This window comes from Limulus polyphemus, unplaced genomic scaffold (genome assembly GCF_000517525.1).
Source record: "Limulus polyphemus unplaced genomic scaffold, Limulus_polyphemus-2.1.2 Scaffold277, whole genome shotgun sequence".
In the NCBI taxonomy this organism is placed as follows: Eukaryota; Metazoa; Arthropoda; class Merostomata; order Xiphosura; family Limulidae; genus Limulus; species Limulus polyphemus.
In genome coordinates this window covers 305,566-325,867 of record NW_013665887.1, presented here as the reverse complement: position 1 = coordinate 325,867, position 20,302 = coordinate 305,566, and the positions used below count along the sequence as shown (strand labels likewise).

Here is a 20,302-nt window from a genome sequence, read left to right as displayed (position 1 = left end):
CAAAAAGTAGTTTTAATAAAATTTTGAATGTAACACACTAAAACCTTGTGTTATGCCCAGTAAAGAGTACCCGGGCCGATAGGGTTAAAAATTTTAAATATTTCACAATTTTTATAAACAATAGTTGGCATTATTGAGCTAAGTTTCTGAAAAAAATGTTAGCAGCAAGTGACTGTGTAAGTAGTTGAAGTTTGTAATGGACGTACAAGTTAAATCATCTAAGCATACTTTATTTTTAAACAAATTTATGCATATGTCTTTTTTATGAATTATATAGCATTTTGTAGGTGTTAATAAGAACAAAGGTTCATGGGGATTAACTTTACTCAACAGTTATAAAAGGGGTTTGTTTAAACTTTTTCAGCTGCTTTTGAGATACTGAATGAAATATGTTCATTTTATAATGGAAAATGTCTATGTTTAATATCATATTTATGTATACCAGTGGGGTTTAAAATTACTTTTCTTTCATTTAAAGGTTTCTATTGTCGTTGCGGTGGACTTTTTTGCAGTTTGCACAGATATTCAGATGAACACAATTGTACTTTTGACTATAAAATGTTGGGAGCTGAGGAAATCAGGAAAAATAACCCTCTTGTTGTTGGAGAAAAGATTCAAAAACTATGATAGGGTGAATTCACATTTTGTTGATCATGTCTGGCATGATAAGTGGAACCCTAATAAGAAATGTACATTAGGGTTGTTCATCTTGCATTTTGACGTGCAGTCATGTGCAAACGTTTGAAATCATCATAGATTTAATTCATTCTATAGTTAAACCTACAGCCATATCAATGGTTATAGAAAGGGTTGCCTTCTTCAAAGTCTACTACTACTACACAGGGAAAAGTACATTAACAAAAGGCATATTCCCAATATTTTCCAAATGTGTATGAAAACAGGTTTTAATTTATATGCTGATTACAAACTTGCACACAGCTGTCATTTATTAAAACAGATGCACAAAAAAGAATGAAAAGTTTAGAAATGGCTCTATATTATTTTGTGCTTATTTTGAATTTGATATTCTTTTTTTTTTAAGATAGTTTTTTTTCAACATTTGAATAGATTTCTAAACAAAAACTTTTTGGTAACCCGTAGAGAATTTTTTTTAAAGTTACGTTCTGATTGTGATCCTGTTTTTCTATTGGCTGTTTATGTTTTGGGAAGTAGAAACATAAACGTGAGGAAAACATTATGACAACAGTACATTTTTGGTAGCTACAAAATATGTATAAAGTACAATTTGTCTTTGAAGTTGTGTTTTTGAACTGGAAACACCAAATAGAAAGTGTCAAACTTTTAATTTTGACAGTAAATTATTAAACTTAAAAAAACAAAAACTTGGGAAGGTACAATGTAAATTTAATCCTCTAGTTTATTCCTCCTTAGAACAACACTGTTCTGCTTATGTTGAATGATAAGGATAGCTTTTGTACTATCACATTATTAACTGAAGTAACTTGGATATTTAAATTATAATGTGCAATTGTAATCTTCAGATAATAAATAATTAGTAGAGCTTAGAGAAAATGTGTTCAGTACTTTAAGCAGTAGTTTATTTTAGCTGTACATCTTTAAACAGTTTCTTGTGGCTAAATATGTAAGCGTAGTTGAATTAAACTCATTGATTGCACTCCAATTTAGGAATTTAGTTTCAGTATTTTGTATGTCAACAATTTAGACTATTGCAGTTGAAATTGCACTGAAGTATATTATTGACAAATTAGTATATATAAATTACGTGTAATTATACATAAACTAATCGGTGCACAACTGGTATGTATAAACATTAGATGAAGAATTTTTCCACTTGTTAATCATTGCCCCCCCCCCCCATAAAATTGTTCATTCTAGATCAATTTGTATAGGAATATATAGTGTAATCCACAGCCAAAATAATACTTTTCCCACCGACACATCTTGTACAATAGAATATATCACCATACAGAACATCTCATATTACCCATAGTGGCTTAGTAATTTTGTTTACAGGTTTTTTTTTTTACAATTCTGCTTCTTGGTAGCTAGTTGCTCCTGAGAATTTAGTTTATTTGCTATTTGTGTGTTTGTGCTGATTAATAATAATGTATTTTAATACTAAGAAATGATTAAAATCTGAAAGAAAAATGTGTCAATGTTTTGAACAAATGACGTTTGTCAGGACCATGAAAAAAACATGGTTGAAATGTTGACCACTTATTTTTCCTTTTTACAAATATTTTATCAATGCCTAATTTCAGATTTTATTACTCTGTAGTTACATTTCTATTTTATTTGTATTAAGTGTGTTAGTTAGGATTATTCCATAATTTCTGATAATTTGGTATTAGATAGAGGAGAAAAATGTGGTTCCTCAGATGCAATATTATTGGGTGTTTGTTCCATAATCTGTTTTTTGAAACTTAGAGAAAAATTACTTTTAACAGGTTACTTGTGGTTCAAGAGGCTAGTTAGTTTTAAACAGTGACTTGAGGAAACAAAGTTAAGGGATTACTACTGTATAGGGTTTACTTTGTGGAATAGGCTTTTATAGCCAATAAGTAACGTTCTTACAATGGAACATTGTCTTCATTGTTCACAGAAGTGTTTAAATATAGCCCTGTGTGTGATATAAAGCCCTCTGTCAAGAAGTAAACTAGTATATATGCTAAAAAAATAATTTGGGTGATCATTATCAAGATTAGTTTGTGTGTATGAGTGATTAAATGTATTCTAGATTATACAAAAAAAAATTAGAAAAATAATGTAAACTTTTAAGATTTGACAAACATCTGTTACTGTTTGCTTATTAAGAGTATTTTTTTCCTACTACTTTAAGAAATGAAAAGTTTTATGATATTTATGGTAAAATTCCAGGTAGTGAAGTGTGAATGATCATATTAGGTATCAAGTGATAAAAAAAAAATTGTGTATTAACTTATTGTAAACCTCATTTGATGTCAGATCTGAGTTTCATGTTCTAGGTACTTTAAATAAAATATCTAAAGTAAAACACTGTGTTGCCCATCATACTTTTGCTTTGTATTTTTCTGTACACCATTGATGTGATTTGGAGCGACTCTCTAAAAATTTCCCTTCCAAAAGAATTCAAAGTATTGCCAACCAATAAAAATTACAGGTTGCATTCTACTGTACAACACTGTTGACAATAGTAATAGTTTACTAAGACTATTTAAGTTAAAGTTGAATGTACATTTTTTTATTATTATAAAATGTTTTCTATAAAAATTATGAATGATTTGATACTCTTTTTTACAAAAAAAAAATACAGCATGAAAGATATTGGTGATATAAAAAATGCACTTAATGTAGGAACAGTTGGAAATTATTCAAACATTTTTGACTTTGTAAATTTTGAAATATACGGTACTGAGCACAGAACTTTCAAAATGATGCAAGTTGGCACTCATGCTAAATGGCAAGATTTTATTACTATTGTTAAAGTGTGAAAGTAACATAACAATAGTGTAAATGACTTTTTTGGAAAAGTACGAAACATTGAAGAAAACGGTACTTCACCCAGAAGTGTTTCTAAATTTTTAAAACTATGTTGCACAAATACTTACAACATGCAAGAAGTGTTTATTTCGGGATCTGTACAATAAGCTTCTACACAATAACTCCAAATATCAAATCATGTTTACCAATTTAATTAAATTTTTTTTGTTAATAGTATAAGTACAAAAATAGTCAAGACAATCAGGGAGGGGGGGGGCTTGTATAGAATGAGGAAAGAAACCAGGTTTAAAAGCATTTTGTTTTAATTTAAAGAACATGAGAAACGGCATCTTTGACTTTTTTTTTGTAACATTATAAATTCAAGGACATGTAAATTTTGAGAACTTTTGTTTGCTTAATGACACCTAGAAATTATTAAATCTATCAGTACTATGATGGTGATTACTGGTACATTTTTGTAAGACTGTGCATAACATTATAACAGATTATATAACTAATCACTTGATTATGTGCTGGTTTTCTTGTAAGTAACAGAATAAAATTGAAATGGTAGCAAAAATAGTTTATAATGTACTTCAAACTAAGCTAATTTTCCTTGATCTTTTAATAATTGCAGAGAATAGAATGTAAGTAAAATGTAAACCTGTAGAAGATTGTTAAACAAGTGATTGCTATTTTTAAATAAAGCATTTGTATAAATTCCAATACTAGACCCCCCCTCCCAGGAACAGCTCTCTTTCTTCAGCATAAACGTTACATTGATGTAGATTTCAATAGTAACTAGTGGGAGATTCTGAAATATCAGTTTAGTAAAGAAAGTTTTAAGATTTAAAAGAGTGAGAAAAAATGTTTCTGTAACATATAATAGACAAGATAAGGGTTAAAAGTAATTAAATTCTTAACATAGATTCTTAATAATTTAAAATAATAAAAATGTATGACTACTTTATTTACACCTAGCCTCTATACAGCCATTCATGTTATGTTTAAGATCAATTGACTTGGAATGTTAGTTCTCGTACAGCTTTGGTGTACCAGAGATTGGATCCAAGTGGAAGGTCATAAACTGTATAATTTATGCATTCTGCCATAATACCACATTAAAAAAAATACCCCCCCCCCCTATTATAATACTATTTCACTTACAGGATATTTTAAGTATTCTGAATATGCAAAATACTGATGTAGTAATAAATAAACTTAGTAATCCTGAAAATTGTTTAATTTCAAGGGAGGTCTGGTTCAATCTACACTTTGATCAACATGTGTTATTGGGTTATACTATTTGTGGAGAATTCCACTCATCAATAACCCTGAACATGTGTTTGATACTTAGGTAGTAGTTTATATATTCAGGATGAGTTAAGACTTTTTTTAATCATTTGCTGGTAAAAAACAAAACATGCTAATTTATTATCATAATAAACTGATTTACAACAATACACACTTTTTTCCTACATAATCCTTTAAAAAGTGATTAAAATTGAGAAACATTTTTACTCACCATATCCAAAAGACAATACCCACAGTTATTAACACAGGAGGATAATCTAGCTTGTTAGTTTCTACAAAAACAAGAATGAATAATGCAAAGATTATATTAAGGGCATAATTCTTTATCATCAAAGATATTATGATAACATCAATTACATTTATTTATATAATCCATCACTAGTTATACTTTACTAAAAAGTACAACTGTCCATCCTAGTGTTCAGCAGGAGTAGGTACTTAATAACAAACAAAGATGAAACAGGAATGTGTCATGTATAATAAGTTATAAATATATACTAAAATTGTTTGGCTAATTATAAAAACATGAAAACTTGAATACACAAATGTAGAATGCCAGCTATATGTCACTTGGTAAGTGTGGCTGGCTGACTAATGCCCCATGGTTTCCCATGTTTATACTACTGCCACCTGGTGGAAGACGTGATTTGCTCTTTTTGGAACCTCCACTGCGGCCTGAGTTGGATGATGCTCTCTTTTCTTTTCTTTTTGATGAAATACTGCCTATAAAATACAAATTACCATTTTTTAAAATGATTAAGAACATCATGGACCACTTCTAATGTTATCTTTAAGTTAGAAACTTATGAAAATCTGCTTAATAGCTTTTCTGTTTGCATGCAGCAATATTTATATATAACACTCCATCCAAGTTTAATTTGACTTATTTGGTCACCTCAAGTATATCATAAAATTCATTTGTTAGCTTATCACATGTAAAATAATACTTTTTCCATTACATAGTGTATTTGGCTTAAAAGTAAAGAAAAAACAAAAATTATGATTTTAAACCTATGAAATGCTGCCTATAAGCCAAATTTGGAAAACAAATCATGTTCAACCTATTTTAATAGTAGACAGTTTCTTAGGTGAAATATGAAAACAAATGATGAATTACATATGTTTAATTAAAACTTTCAGAAATTATAGAAAAAATAATTATTTCTACTAACTAACAATGAATCTCCAGGTCAATTGGACAAACTGTAATTTTTGATAACAAAGAAGGATCCACACAAAATATGGAATACAATTAGGGATCTATTATTTGATGTAATTTTTTCCCCAAAGTTAATCATTCTCACTCATGACTACCCACATTTTCCTGTCATCTGTACTTCTACTTGGCCATTTGGCTCTTTTTTTTTTAAGCAAACAACAAAGTATTCTCTAGCCTCTTCTATAACTTGGTTTCTCTGCAACTGATATTCTGTCAGGATCACATCCACTGAGCATTTTGCTACCTTATACTTGCAAGTAAACAATGAATCTGATGCTTCTGAGATATGTGCAGTCTTGAGAGATCTACTGGTTGTCGTTACATAAATGTCTATAGATATTGTGTTACAACAAGAGGCAAAGTTTAATAAACAACTTCTTCATCTACCAAAAATACAAATTACTGTATCTTTTCAGCTGAGAAAATATCAGACGTGGGCCTCCCTTAGGTGATCTGGCTGACTCAGAGATTCGTTTTTAAAATGACTTACCAATCAGATAATTAAAATAGAAAATTTAAAATAGGTCATGTACAAATGCATAAAACAGTATTTTACATAGCATATATTAATATTTTTTATTCACAAAAATTCCATTTAGAGGGAAAGTAAGAATGTCTTGGGGTTAGGAAAGTAAACTGTGAATCCAGCATCAGAACTTACCTCCTGGAGCAGATCCTGAGTCTGCAGGTGAGGCATTAGTAGAGCTTCCAGTGTCCCAGCTTCTATACATGGCTTCCTGTAAAAGCTGTGTTTGTCCTTCATCGTATGTATCTATGTCTACCTGAATATCATCTGTTGTTTCAGGTAGGGTGCTTCATTAGAACAGAAACAAACATATATATTTTAAAGAAGATGCGAAACTTTGACTAGTTCAACACTATAACTTTTTGTTTTTTAAATCTGTAATCTTTAACATTCCATGAGCAGTAAACAGATAATGAGGAAATTTGAGTACAGTATGTGATTTTATTTGAAGCTGTAATTTGTTATTAAATAATTTATATCTTAATATTAGGTAGAAAAGTTGTTGGGTAGCCATTTTGTTTCAAAAGTTTTTGTATAGAGGGGTGAGAGATGAGAAGAGATTAACATTCTGTTTAAAAGGGATACGACTACATAACATTTGAAAATAACTGCAATAAAGGATATTGTATATAAAGTATATAAAAATTATTGCCTGTTTTAGATATCTTAATACTCAGGAAATTTAGCAATCCATTTTCTTCAAGTTTAGAAGTGAATTTAATCATATAGAGTGCTAATTACACCCTTCCACATGGAGAGATTACTCTGAAGCATGAACTTTTCACATAACAGCTACCCAAAAACCTTTCTAATTAATTTTAGAAGCATATTCTTTAACAACACATTCCCAACTCAAAACAAACATTGCACTGTCCTTAAACTTCTACTCATTATCTGTCTACCATTAATGAGTTCTCAAAGCTTACATATTAAAAACAAATCTCTAAGTTGATAAAATTATTTGTCATTGAAATTTATTATTGTTATTTATTTTTGTTTTTTCTATGTCTACATGTATGACATATAAAAAAGCTGAGTATATTATATTAAAACAATGTTAGTTCTCTCCCCTACATTACACTCCATGTTACCAAACCAGGTAATGATCTCCTAACAACCATGCAGCTTGACAATAACCCTGCAGTATAGTTTCCATTGTAAAAGGTTCTGTTTCAAGACTGCAACATTCAATGCATAACCCTCCTCCCTGCATGCTTTCTATAATACATCTAGTACATGAGGTGATGGTTTCTCAGTGCCTGTTTCAACAGTTCAATTTCAAATAAATCTACAGGCATTGCATCCAGTGACTTCAGTGATATATCTTCTTATGGAAAACATTATTTCTCAATTCATTCTCTAACTGTTTAAGGTATGTGATAGTTGAACTGATATATAGCAACCTGTGCATATGAGACTTGTGTCACTTGTCCAGATGGAGACCCTTCTTGATTATGCTACATACTCTTACCTGAGACATATGGATGCATTTATTGATTTTCACTTGTTATAAAACACCACACTTTGCTTACCATGGCTTGAGTGTTGGTTATTGCAGATCTTTTTCTGGGTGGCCCTGGTTCCCAAAGTTGATCCATATTTCTTTTTTTTATATAATGCTATTAAGTCAAAGGATATCCCCATCCTTGAAAATATGTTAAAATGTAGTTCTGACACACGTGATTCCACCTTGACTTTATATCAGCTGTGGTTGATATATGACTTGCTGATTTGCATATTCAAGATTGTTTTAAAATAACATACTCATCTGTGCTAATGTTTAAAACCACATTTTACAAATACAGATAATATAATTTTATATGCAACTTTCTTATCAGTTGGACATGATACATTATTACATGAAAAATTCTTTTGACATCGTGTTTTGTTCAAGTTTTCTATTACAACTGTACATAATTCTTCTGGTTCTGAAATTTCCTTTTTATTTATATTTTCTAAAGTTTTGTTCATATAATGTAGGATGTGTTTTAAATTACAGACTTGTATTGAAAATAGTATTTTGAATTTTTAAATTTCATATAAAAAACTATATCCTCTGTCTTTAAAAAACAAAACAAAATTATATTTAAACCTTTCAGTATTGTTTTAGTGTGTGATAAACACTGAAGTTTTTCTGAGAATAAAAATTTCAGTTTGAATAAAATAAAAGAAAAAAGCAAACAAAGTGAAAAAACTTTATGATGTGGTATTATAACAAGATGTCATGTATGTTCTATAATCTGACAAAATTCGGTACTTTCAACACTGTCCTAAAAATCCTATATGTTTTCTGTATTTTACGTTCAAGTGAACTGCATGGTGTTGATCACAGCTCTATAACTGAAAGGATAACCATATACACCTACATAAAATTCTCTCAAGGTGATTTTTAACAAATATAATCATAACATCAGAAATTATGCGGCATTAATCTTTTTAAGGTTAGGTATCTGAAACTATTCTTAATGTTTTTGCTACAAAATGATTCCATGGTTCTCTTTAGATACTCTAGCAGCTGGTTTAATTTTATAATGATATAATGTAATTATTGTTACAATTGTAATGTTTCATGAAGATTCCAGTTTCATTTTTTTTTTCACTGATGGTGAAAATCATTTATCCTTCATTTTCTTGTTTTAATCATATAAAGATCTTTTGAGATTGGAAAAAGTATTTGTTTGTAAGTAAGCACAAAGCTACACGATGGGCTGTCTGTGCTCTTCTTCCATGGGTATCGAAAAACCCAGTTTCTAGCATTGTAAATCTGCAGATGTACTGCTGTGCCACTGGAAAAAGTGAGCTGTAATTCGACATAGTAGATAAGGCATGCCCTAACACTAGATAAAATACAGTAATTAATGGTCAAAAGGAAGTTACTCAAATGAACACAAACTTAAACTGTGGTACTGTAAAAGTGACAATTACCATTATTATTAAAAGATCAAAAACCGTTACTGCCATTCTTTGTAAGTGTTAATGCATTTATCTATACAAGTATAATAGTACTGTCTATTGTTGTCCATGTAACTACTTCACAGGGAGTGGAGAGATCTTCACCAAAATTGGTATGGAGGTTCATTAGGTCCATATGGGGGTACATACAAATTTTCAGTTTTGCAATCTTTTTGGATATTTCACATTTTTTACCACTATTTTGTCCCCTGTAGGTGGATCTTTATCAAATTTGGCATGAAGGTTTGTTAGGTCCATGGGGAGATACATACAAATTTTGTGTTTTGCAGTTTTTATGGGCATTTTCTACCACTACTTTGCCCCTTGTTGATGAATCTTCACCAAATTTGGCAAGAAGGTTTTTGGTCCACGCAGAGATACATGCAAACTTGCAGTTTCACACTTTATGTTTTGCTGTTCTTATGGGCGTTTTTGCATATTTTACAATTACATATAAGGAAAGCAACTTTTTATATCCTAAGATAACCTTTCATTAATCATGAATTTACATAACTTCCATCCAGATGGCGGATACTCCAGCTAGTTTTGAATAATTGGTTATTTATCAAACTACCTTAAATGACAGAAAGTCATGATTTGGATATTTTAATCTTAAGATGCTCTATAAGACTAGAAATTGGTGTTTAAAGCTGTTATGCCAGACACTGTTTGTCTATCTTGTAAATGTTGCAATAACTCTTCTTGGTTTAAAAAGTGTTAGATATTCAATGAAATAGAAGCAATGTTAGTCTGTTATGTTTTCTCTTATGCACTCTAACTCATAAGATAGGTATCTCACTACTAGTATTTTGTCATATTAAAGTAATGAATATTATATAGCTCATAGTACATTTTTCAGAAGTGTAACATACTTTAAGCATTTAACTGGTGTAGTGGGAGGGGGACCAGTATTACATCTAAATTTAAATTAACAACTTTCTTATGAATATATGTTAATAAACTTGGCATGAAAATGTAGCTTATGATTAAAAATTGTAAATTATCTTCCTAATTTCAAAAAGTAATATTTAAAAAAGGATCCTCAATCTTCATTTTTCTGTGTTATGTGATGCATATGTACTCCGTATTTTTTTTTTTTAGAATTTTCTAACACCAAAAACAGGCTGTTGCAAATTGAAACTAGTTATAACCACAGTCTATACATAATTAGAAATAAGAGTATAAAATTGAAACCTTTTACCTTCTTAATTTGCAGATATATCAAACCCACAAGAGAAGCCCCCTCCCCTCTCACTCCAACATTTGATATTATTTGTTTATTAAATTTATATGGCCACCAAACATATTTTCCTTTCAGCCATGTGGGCATTATACTGAAACAGCCAATCCCACTATTCATGTTTCTAAGGGGTACCTCAAGAGTTGGCGATTGGTACTGCCAGCTAGTTGCATTCATTCAGATTGGCTTAAATGTTACGACTGGTGACAGAGAGCCTAAAACAATTTAATTAACTTTAAAATTAATGTACCACACGTGGCTAAATTTCCGCATTACGGACATCTAATTTAGAACTTCTAACTGCAGTGAGGGCAGCTAGTCAGCAGCACCTGCTACCTACATGGCTTTTATTAACCGAGTAGTGGGATTAACTGTCGTAGTTACAAATACTCCTACAGCTGAAACAATACATGTTCAGCAGCATGTCAGGCCTCAACCCCTTGGATCTTCTGATCCACAGCTTTGCATATTAGTCACTAGGCCACACTTGACTACTTTTTTTCACCTCTTTTTATCTTATCCACATGGGTAAAAACAGATGAAAAATAATGAATACATAAAATATTTATTCAAATAATATTAAATCATGTAAAATTTAACAGGGAAGCTTCTTCTAGGAGAAAAATGAAACAGTGATACCAAGTAATGTAATTTTGATATTCTGTACTTAGGAATGTAACACATGATAATTTATAAATATAATCAGTAAACCTCTTACAAAATATGCCATAAAAATACATACATTTGCTGGCCAAGCAGGGAAAGACGTACTATCTGTCTTTGTTCATCTGTATGCTGAGGACAACGCCGAGATCGTGTACACATCTTTTTAGTGTGTTCAGATATCACTCCACAGCACTGAAAAAAAAAAAAGAGAAAAAAATCTAGCCTAAAATTACGATCCTTTTCCTAAAGATAAAATGAACAAAAAATAACTATTATAATATTAATAAAATATTTCTTCTTAAATCCTGTGATTCATATTCAAAAATAATGTCAGGAGAATAATAAGGGACTAGTGACATTCATCGGCCCGGCATGGCCAAGTGGTTAGGGCACTCGATTCGTAATCTGAGGGTCGCGGGTTCGAATCCCCGTCACACCAAACATGCCAACCTCCGCCTTTGCCTGGTACCAAGTCCAGGATGAGAAAGGAGGAGGGTTGGGCGCGGGACTAGCAACTCCACCCCGTAAAAAACAACCTGCTACAAGTAACTGCAACAACACCTTCCGTTGGTGAGGTGTTGTTGCGGCCCTATATTCCACTGGAAGTTTACAGGAATAAAAAAAAAAGTGACATTCATCATAATCATCCTTCTCACAGATGCATAATTTCCTCTTCTAATCTACAGAAACACTTTCCTATACTTTAACAATACAATGACTAAAACTAATTACAGTTAAAGTAAAGTCAAAATTATAAAAACATTGTTTTCTTTTTCAATGCGACTAACAAACCAACCAGATCCCATTAATCTTTATAGTCAGGAGAAGGAATCATATACATCCTAACAATTACTGTCCTTCTCACTGCTACGTGGTAACAGAAAACAGCATAAATTAAGCCAGTGTTTAGTTTAATGTATCTAAAAATTTCAAATTGCCCGATCAATAAAATAAGTATCTCAATACCAGCACTGAGTCAATCATTTAATCCATAAGGTGGGACAGAGGGTTCCTCAAGTTTTAATTCTGTGTATTTCATTTGGTTGAAAAGACCAATATAAAATTATAGGTCCAACATATGAAGGTTTTGTTTTCATTTACCATTTTAATACTAATGAACTTTTTCAACTGTTGGAATAACTAAAAACACTAAATTTGATTAGTTGATTATTTCTATAAAATGATTAGCTTATGTGACACTAATTGATGTAATATCAATGATCATAGGTAATCAATTAAATCAACCACACAGGTGTGGCTTGTCCATTAATTAAGCAAATAAAATCCCAGCATGCATAGGGTCATGTATAAAAATGCTGGACAGGCCTGGTTGCTTATAAATCATGGCTGCAAGAGGAGACCTCAGTGACTTTGAAAGAGGGATGATTGTTGGGGTGCATTTGGCAGGAGCTTTAGTGACCAAGACAGCTCAACTTGCTGATGTTTCATGAGCAACAGTGTCTAAGGTGATGTCTCACAAATCTCAGAGAGAAAGACATCATCAGCAAAGGGGAGCAGTGGGGGGAAGAGCATACTCCAGGATCGTGATGTCCATGCATTAATTCGAACTGCAAGGCAAAACAGGCGAGCAACCACAGATCAATTGACTGCAAATTTCAACCTGGGGCGACAGCAGCCAGTTTCATCAAAAATGGTCCGTTGACAACTCCACAGAGCAGGATACCATAGTCAGGTTGCAGTACACAAAGCATTCATCCCACGTGGCAATGCACGATTGTGCATCCAGTAGTGCAAAGAGCACAGGCTATGGACTACCAAGCAGTGGAGAAATGTGATATGGTCAGATGAATCATCCTTCACCATGTTCTTGACAAATGGACGAGTGTACGTGTGGTGCCAACCTAAAGAACTCTACAGCCCTAAGTGCTTGGTTCCAACAGTGAAGGGTTCTGGTGGTTCTGTAATGGTGTGGGGCACATTTTCCTGGCATGGTATGAGTGCACTCATACCCTTAGAAGGCAAGGTTGATGCCAATTGTTACTTAATAGTACTGAGGGACCATCTTCACCCCATGTTACAGTATTTCTGTCCTGCAGAGAGGGGTGTCTTTCATGATGACAATGTCCCCATCCACAGAGCACAAGTAGTTGCCCAATGGTTTGAGGAGCATGACACTGGCATTCTCCATATGTCATGGCCTTCTCAGTCACCAGATCTGAACTCAATTAGGCACGTATGGGATATCCTGGAATGACAACTGAGACAGTGTTTTCCACTTCCATCGACTAGGCATGAGCTGACTGACTTTCTCATGGAGGAATGGTGTCGTATTCCTTCTGCAGAATTCCAGAAGCTAGTAGACTCTATGTCACGACACATACAAGCTGTATCGGCCTCAAATGGTGGCCCAATACCCTATTAAGTGACTTTACATTGGTGTTTCCATTTTTTTGGCCACTACCTGTACAAGTTGGCTAATTGGTTGCTTAATTATTTATAATTGAAATCGGGATCCATTTTAAATGAAAATATTACTACTATTAGCACTGACAACAAAATACACTTTAATTATATGATTAGCACTTTATTTGATTTACAAATAAATAATGGGGGCTTATTTTAATGTTTAAAAATAAACAAAATTCACATTTTCCTTACCTGCAAATGTATTTCTGAATGATACTAATCTCTGTACACAGATTAGCTATTTTCCTCTTGAAGTCATGCATTTATGCCTGAGAGACTTGCATGCCACCAGCCTTGTGAAACTCATACCTAAAATTCACATGAAACTGTGCTATTGCATGATGATATATCATGCAACAAAATCTTTTACCAAGAGAAGTGCAACACACCTCCCTGCACAAATACTACTGTTACATTTATATGTGAAAATCCTCATTCTTTGATGAGACAACGAATAAAAGTACACAGGGAAAATGGGAAGGAAAGGTGGAAATGTGAATGGAGGTATCTGTTTAAAATACATTTTCGTGTAAGAAATATGTTAACTTTCGATATGATGACTCACCTTCTTGCTTAGATTAGCTACAATCCCACACTGAGATAGTGGAGGGACCTGTTCAAAAATTACCTAGGTAAGCCTCCTTTCAAGAGTGTTAAAAGGATGCACATGGGATATAACACTCGTGGGAGATTGCATCTTGTCTCAATCAGGGAATATGCTTTGCCTGAGTGAAGGATAGGGAGAGGTGAGAAAGGATGGGCAGAATAAGTACATGACCATTTGAGAGCTTTCAAACAAGCCATCAGAAGGCCAATATGTGTAGTAAGGTTAGGGTACGTTCAGGCTGTACCAAGAGTGTTCACCTCCTCAACCATCAGTCTCTATGAATCAATATCAGCTGTAGGAGAAGGGAACACATGAAATATATCCATGCATAGCCTCCTCAACCATCAGATACTATGGGCCCATTCCAGTCATGGGAGGAGGGCACTGCAGTGGACACAATTTAAGGATATTTATGAAAGCACCACTCAAACATCAGACTCTATAGGCCAATCACCAGGTGTGTGAGTAGGGTAACAGTATATAGAAGCTCGATGATAATCCAATCAGGCAAGAAGTAGAAAGGGAGCAATGGATAAGGAAGGAATGAAAGAGGGTAGAAAAGAGGCAGGGAAGAAAGATAACTAAGAAATCAGGAAAATTATAGAAAATGTTGCCCTAAAACCCGAAACAGAAAAGACTTACAGAACATGGGAGAAACATGTTACAATGTAATGAAGTAAAAGGGAAATAGTGACGAAATCAAGAAGATAAGTACGTCCCATACATTGGCACATGGAAGGGATAGAAGGGTGACAGAAGTGGGACAAAGGGACAGTTACATGATTAGAGAGGTAGACTGGACAATTCCACATGTAATGATAAGAGGATGTCATATTCTGAGGAAAGAGCAAAGTGTGAGAGTAGATCAGAAGGGATGGAAAGTTGGGAAGGGCAATTCAGGGCTGAGACACAACAAGGTAGAGTAATTGAAACAAGATTGTGATAGCCTGTGAGGAGCTACCAAAGGTACCTTTTAAAGTGTGTCCTGAAATTGAGCAAGGACCTGAGTGAGGAGATGGAAAGACATGCATATTTAAAAGAATGAGACCAGACCAGACTAAGGGCATAGACAACCAGGGCTGAGGAATGAAGCAGAGAGGACCATAATAAAGGAAGTACCAAAGAGGGGTGAGGCAAGGCAACAAGAGGAGGATAAACAATGAGAAAACAGAAAAATGGAAAACCAGTGGATGAGGAACCAATTTGTGGGTAGGACATAGTCACGTTGAGAAGACAGCCTGCAACAATGTGCAGTGTTCCTAGAACATGACAGGTTACGAACACATTCAACTGGAATAGGCTCAGAACTGTGTCTGAACATATCTTCTATATGCATATGTTATGAAGTAAGGAAAGGAAATGAAATATTATCTACTGTAAGTACATGTTACGGAGTAAATAGCTACATCTAAACATTGACATGGGTGACATAGTATGAAGTAAACAATTAACGTCTAAACCCTATCTTCTAATGGTACATGAAGTAGTAATTAGCCAGATCTAATCATTATATCTATGTGGAAATGTTAAGGAGTAATGAACTAGAAACATTACTTCTTAGTGTGTACACGTTGTAGGTAATGTTTTGAATATAATGAAATATTATTGTTGATGTGTGACACGTTATGGACAAATGATTATGTCTAAGCCCTATCTTCTAATGGTTCATAGAGAAGTAAATATACAGATCTAATCCTTACAGACTATATTGGACATGTTCAGGAGCAACGAATGATGACAACTTATTATTTACTACATTCAATTGCTAAGTAGTAGTGACTGACAAAATATTATTGTCTGTGTGACTTGTTAAGGAGCAATGGAAGAGAACTAAACATTATCATCCATGGGTAAACATTATGCAGTAAAAAAACTATGACAAAACATTAATCATTAAGTGGACACATTAAGGAGTAACAAACATAGTTTATACACAGGGTTCACACTGGACATCAATGAAAATTTTCAGGGACGTTTCCATAGCCTACAATCTCAATTTCAAGCACTCTTGTTCAAAGAAATTACTATCAAGTAATTAAAGGACATTTATATTTAACAAGGATTACTTTTACATTAAACCACTGAGAGACTCACTTAATAGATAAGATAGACCATAGGCAAATATAAACATTTAAATTTTCAAAAACAGTGATATGTAACACAGAACGCTGTAATCAAATATAAAAGTTCTCAAACAATGTTTGGCAATTTTAACATGTTAATTAGATCATGTCTTTTCACAAGTCATTGTTCCAGTTCTTTTAAATATTTTCTTTTTTTTTAGATTTATCATTTCATCCTCTTTTTTTTTTCTCTTCACAATCCATTCCTTTTCTTCTTCCTTCTTCCACTTCTTCTGGATCCCCTTTTTGTTTTTCTGCCAAGCAGGCATCACATTTCTACTTTGCTGACTTATAAGAGAGCCTCAGAGACATGTTAATCTTCACATTCAAAACATCTCCAACAGTCTTGGTGTGGTCCACCACAACATGTTGTGCAACAAGTCCTACAGTGAAGAAATTCACAGGAGCTTGGCCGTGTGACAAACACAACAACTTTTTTCATGACTGACCTGAGGTCACGATATTCACTTGCCGTAAGTTGTACATAGAGGAAACTGTCTAGCCTTACAGATGGGTTAAACTCCTTGAAGGCAAAGTGGTTTTCCTTCATCACTGTCTGCAGGAATTCTTGGCACTGCCAAAAGATCTTGTTCTTGCAGTCTACCTGCTTCAAGCAGTATTTTCACAACCCTCTTGAGATGCTTCTGAGCTGTATATGCATCCCTTGCCATCTTTCTTGGATCCACACTGTCCATGTTCCTCATGATTTCATATTTCAATGGGCATTTATCTTTTTTCACAACTTTCACTAACATCTTCCTACAATTCATACAGAATTCTAAAATATCTCTGTCACTAATGTTCTTCTTCCTGTGAAATAGGTTAATCATATTTTCACTGATTATTCCAATTACCATATTTTTGTAGGAATTCAACACACTATTGTCATCCAAGTCAATGTTCATTATATCTATGGCACTCAGTTTCTTGCCTTTTACTAGATCAACTTAGACAAACCTTGTAATTAGGTCCATCATCACATTTTTCAAATCAGTTGCACGGAAGGGTATCAATGGGTCATCAGTTTGATATTTACAACATGCTGGTTGCAGCATTAACAGGTGAGGGAGAAGATAGAAAACTATGGGTAGAAGGTGTAAATAAGGTAGGCAGGAAAATTGGAGAGATATTCAGTAGGTAGAGAAGTACTGGGTGGAAAAAGTCACTGCACTTCATCCTCCTCAACTTCAGCTTCAACAATCTGTGAAGGGAAATGTATGACAGGGATGGAAGAAGAGGATCCAGGTGGAAACACGGACCCCACCTCATGTTGGACGATGTTATGTTACTCTTCCTTTTTTACTGCATTTGGTATTTTTCAACCTAAGCAGCACTTTTTGTGATACGTGATGGCTGTCATGATCTCAACAAGCAAAAAACTTCCTAATTTTTTGGTAATTGTGAGTGATATTTGTGCTCACATCAGCAGAAAAAGAATTCAGATTAATTTGTGAATTCATATTGAAAGGTTAAAAATATAAAGTTGTTGAAATAAGTTATTTCAACAAGTCTCAGCTAAAATAAACATGGTTTAGCATGATGGTGCTGAAGAAAAGAATGAGGGTATTTGCATGTGAACGTAGAGGGAGCATTTGTGCAGGGAGATATGTTGCATTCCTATTAGTGGAGGATCTTTCTCATTGATATGTCATTACGCAGTAGTACAATTTCACATGTTTTTATGTGAATTTTAGGTGATACTTTCACAAGGTTGGTGGCATGCACCTCTCTCAAGTAGAAGAGTGAAACTTCAAGAGGAATATAGCTAGTCTGTGTACAGAGATGAGTATTGATCAGAAGTACATTTGCAGGTTAGGAAAATGTTAATTTTGTTTAATTTCAAACTATGCAATAATCGCTTATTATTTACTTGTAAATCAAATAAAATGCTAATCATATAATGAAAGTGTGTTTTGTTGTCAGTGATAATGGTAGTAATATTTTTATTTAAAACGTATCCCAATTTCAATTATAAATAATTAACTAACCAATTAGCTAACTTACATATATAAGTAGTGACCAAAAAAATGGAAACACCAATGTAATGTCACTTAATAGGCTGTTGGGCCACCATGTGCAGCCGGTACGACCTGTATGCACCATGGCATAGAGTCTATCAGCATCTGAAGTTCTGCAGGAGGAATGCGACACCACTCTTCCATGAGAAAGTCAATCAGCTCACACCTAGTTGATGGAAGTGGAAAATGCTGTCTCAGGTGTCATTCCAGAATATCCCATACATGCTCGATTGGGTTCAAATCTGGTGACTGAGAAGGTCATGACATATGGATAATACCAGTGTCAGGCTCCTCAAACCATTGCTAATCTGTGCATGGAGGTGAGTCTTCGTATCAGAAATGACCACCACATGGTTGTCTTTAGTAGTCATTAGCAATTCATTTTTTTCTAGCCAAAAATATTTTTTCACTAAATGAACAAATAGTGACTGTTAGAAAATGTCTATAATATTAAACGAAAGCTATTTATAAAATTACTCGATACAAAATAAAAACTAGATGAAAATAGGAAAACTGATATCATGTTAGAATAATCCTATAGTTCTTAAACTTTTGAAGCTAACATACCACATTTCAAATTTAGTACAAATTTAAGTACCTCTGTGATTACATATCTCCAGCTATGAAATAGTTTATTAATTCAAAAGTACAATAATAGTAACTTTTACAGTAGGCAAGATCTGTTTTTAATCAGGTAAGAGATATGTTCAAAAAGGCAGTTCAATGTAACTCTTACCTAATGATCACTCAATGTTGTAGGCTGAAACGTTGTAATTATTAAAATCAGACTTGCCTACTTTAAAGGTTGCTGTTATTGTATTTTTTGAATTAATTATTAAGTTCAGTTGGTTTGTCATTACATATCATTATAGAATGATATTTTTTAAAATTTTGATGACCAGTGCATACCACAGTTTGAGAAACACTGAATTAATTGTTTTATTGAATGCAACCAAATAATGAGCCCAACAATTAGTTGATTAGTAAATTCCACTGAAATTCCAACAAATAGTTTCTCAACTCTTGCTACTGATTAGGTAATGTCACAAGTTTAGCAAGTTACTAGATCACACAGGTTATTAACTGACATCTGGTAATGAAAAACAAAACAAGTTCATTGTCAATATAATCAAATTATTAAGAATAGTGCTTAAAATGTGAAATTTAGTTTCACGTGAATTCAATAAAGATGTACATTAGAAGTTATGTACAAATAAATAATTAACAGAAAAAAAAGTTTGATACATAACTCACCTGTAGGAGTAAAGCTTTTCTCTCTTCTAAAATGAATATTCAAAAAGTAGATAAAGGTAAGTTTAAAGTACAAATGATTTATTTTAAAGTTTCAAAGAATTATAAAACATGTAATTATTAATCACTTTTCAGATGGTTTGATTTTTTTATTTGAAAATTATTACTTTGATACAGTTAAATTTATTAAAAATATTTGAAAATACTTGCAACTAATAATTTCTCATCAATTTACAGCAAAACACTTACACAGAATACGTACGTGTTTTAAAGGTTAGTTTTCTGTATGCTAGGTTAATGTGCATTAATCATCTGAAAAATTTACAAGTTTAAATGAATTTCTTACTTTTATTTTTGTCTTGATTCCTTAGATGAAGTTATTTGTAGACAAATTTAAGTATTGAAATGGGAACTTTCATGCACATCCATTCACAATTGTTTCTAGACTGATTAATGTAAAAAATAATCGCAGAAGTTGATAATGATAAAGCTTATCTACATAAACAACCTGAGCTTCG

General features: G+C 32.9%; 2 protein-coding genes across 13 annotated transcripts in view; one reads left to right on the top strand and one right to left on the bottom strand.

The window, feature by feature from the left end:
• Positions 1-2,995, top strand: part of LOC106456982 (AN1-type zinc finger protein 5-like) — an 11,897-nt gene extending 8,902 nt beyond the window's left edge. For all 4 annotated transcript variants that reach the window (XR_002610049.1, XR_002610050.1, XM_013916367.2 and 1 more), the window contains exon 5: positions 479-2,995. Coding sequence is in view for 2 of the 4 variants with exons in the window: in XM_013916367.2 (XP_013771821.1) it covers positions 479-627 (149 nt within the window). In the remaining 2 variants the exon portion in view is untranslated. The remainder of the gene's footprint in view (positions 1-478) is intronic.
• Positions 2,996-3,529: 534 nt separating this feature from the next.
• LOC106456981 (ataxin-7-like protein 3) overlaps positions 3,530-20,302 on the bottom strand; it is a 39,825-nt gene continuing 23,052 nt past the window's right edge. For all 9 annotated transcript variants that reach the window (XM_013916363.2, XM_022382783.1, XM_013916365.2 and 6 more), the window contains 4 exons: positions 19,788-19,813; positions 11,435-11,550; positions 6,636-6,787; positions 3,530-5,478 (listed from right to left, as the gene is read on the bottom strand). In XM_013916363.2, the coding sequence (XP_013771817.1) occupies positions 5,315-5,478; positions 6,636-6,787; positions 11,435-11,550; positions 19,788-19,813 (458 nt within the window). In that variant the 3' untranslated portion in view covers positions 3,530-5,314. The remainder of the gene's footprint in view (positions 5,479-6,635; positions 6,788-11,434; positions 11,551-19,787; positions 19,814-20,302) is intronic.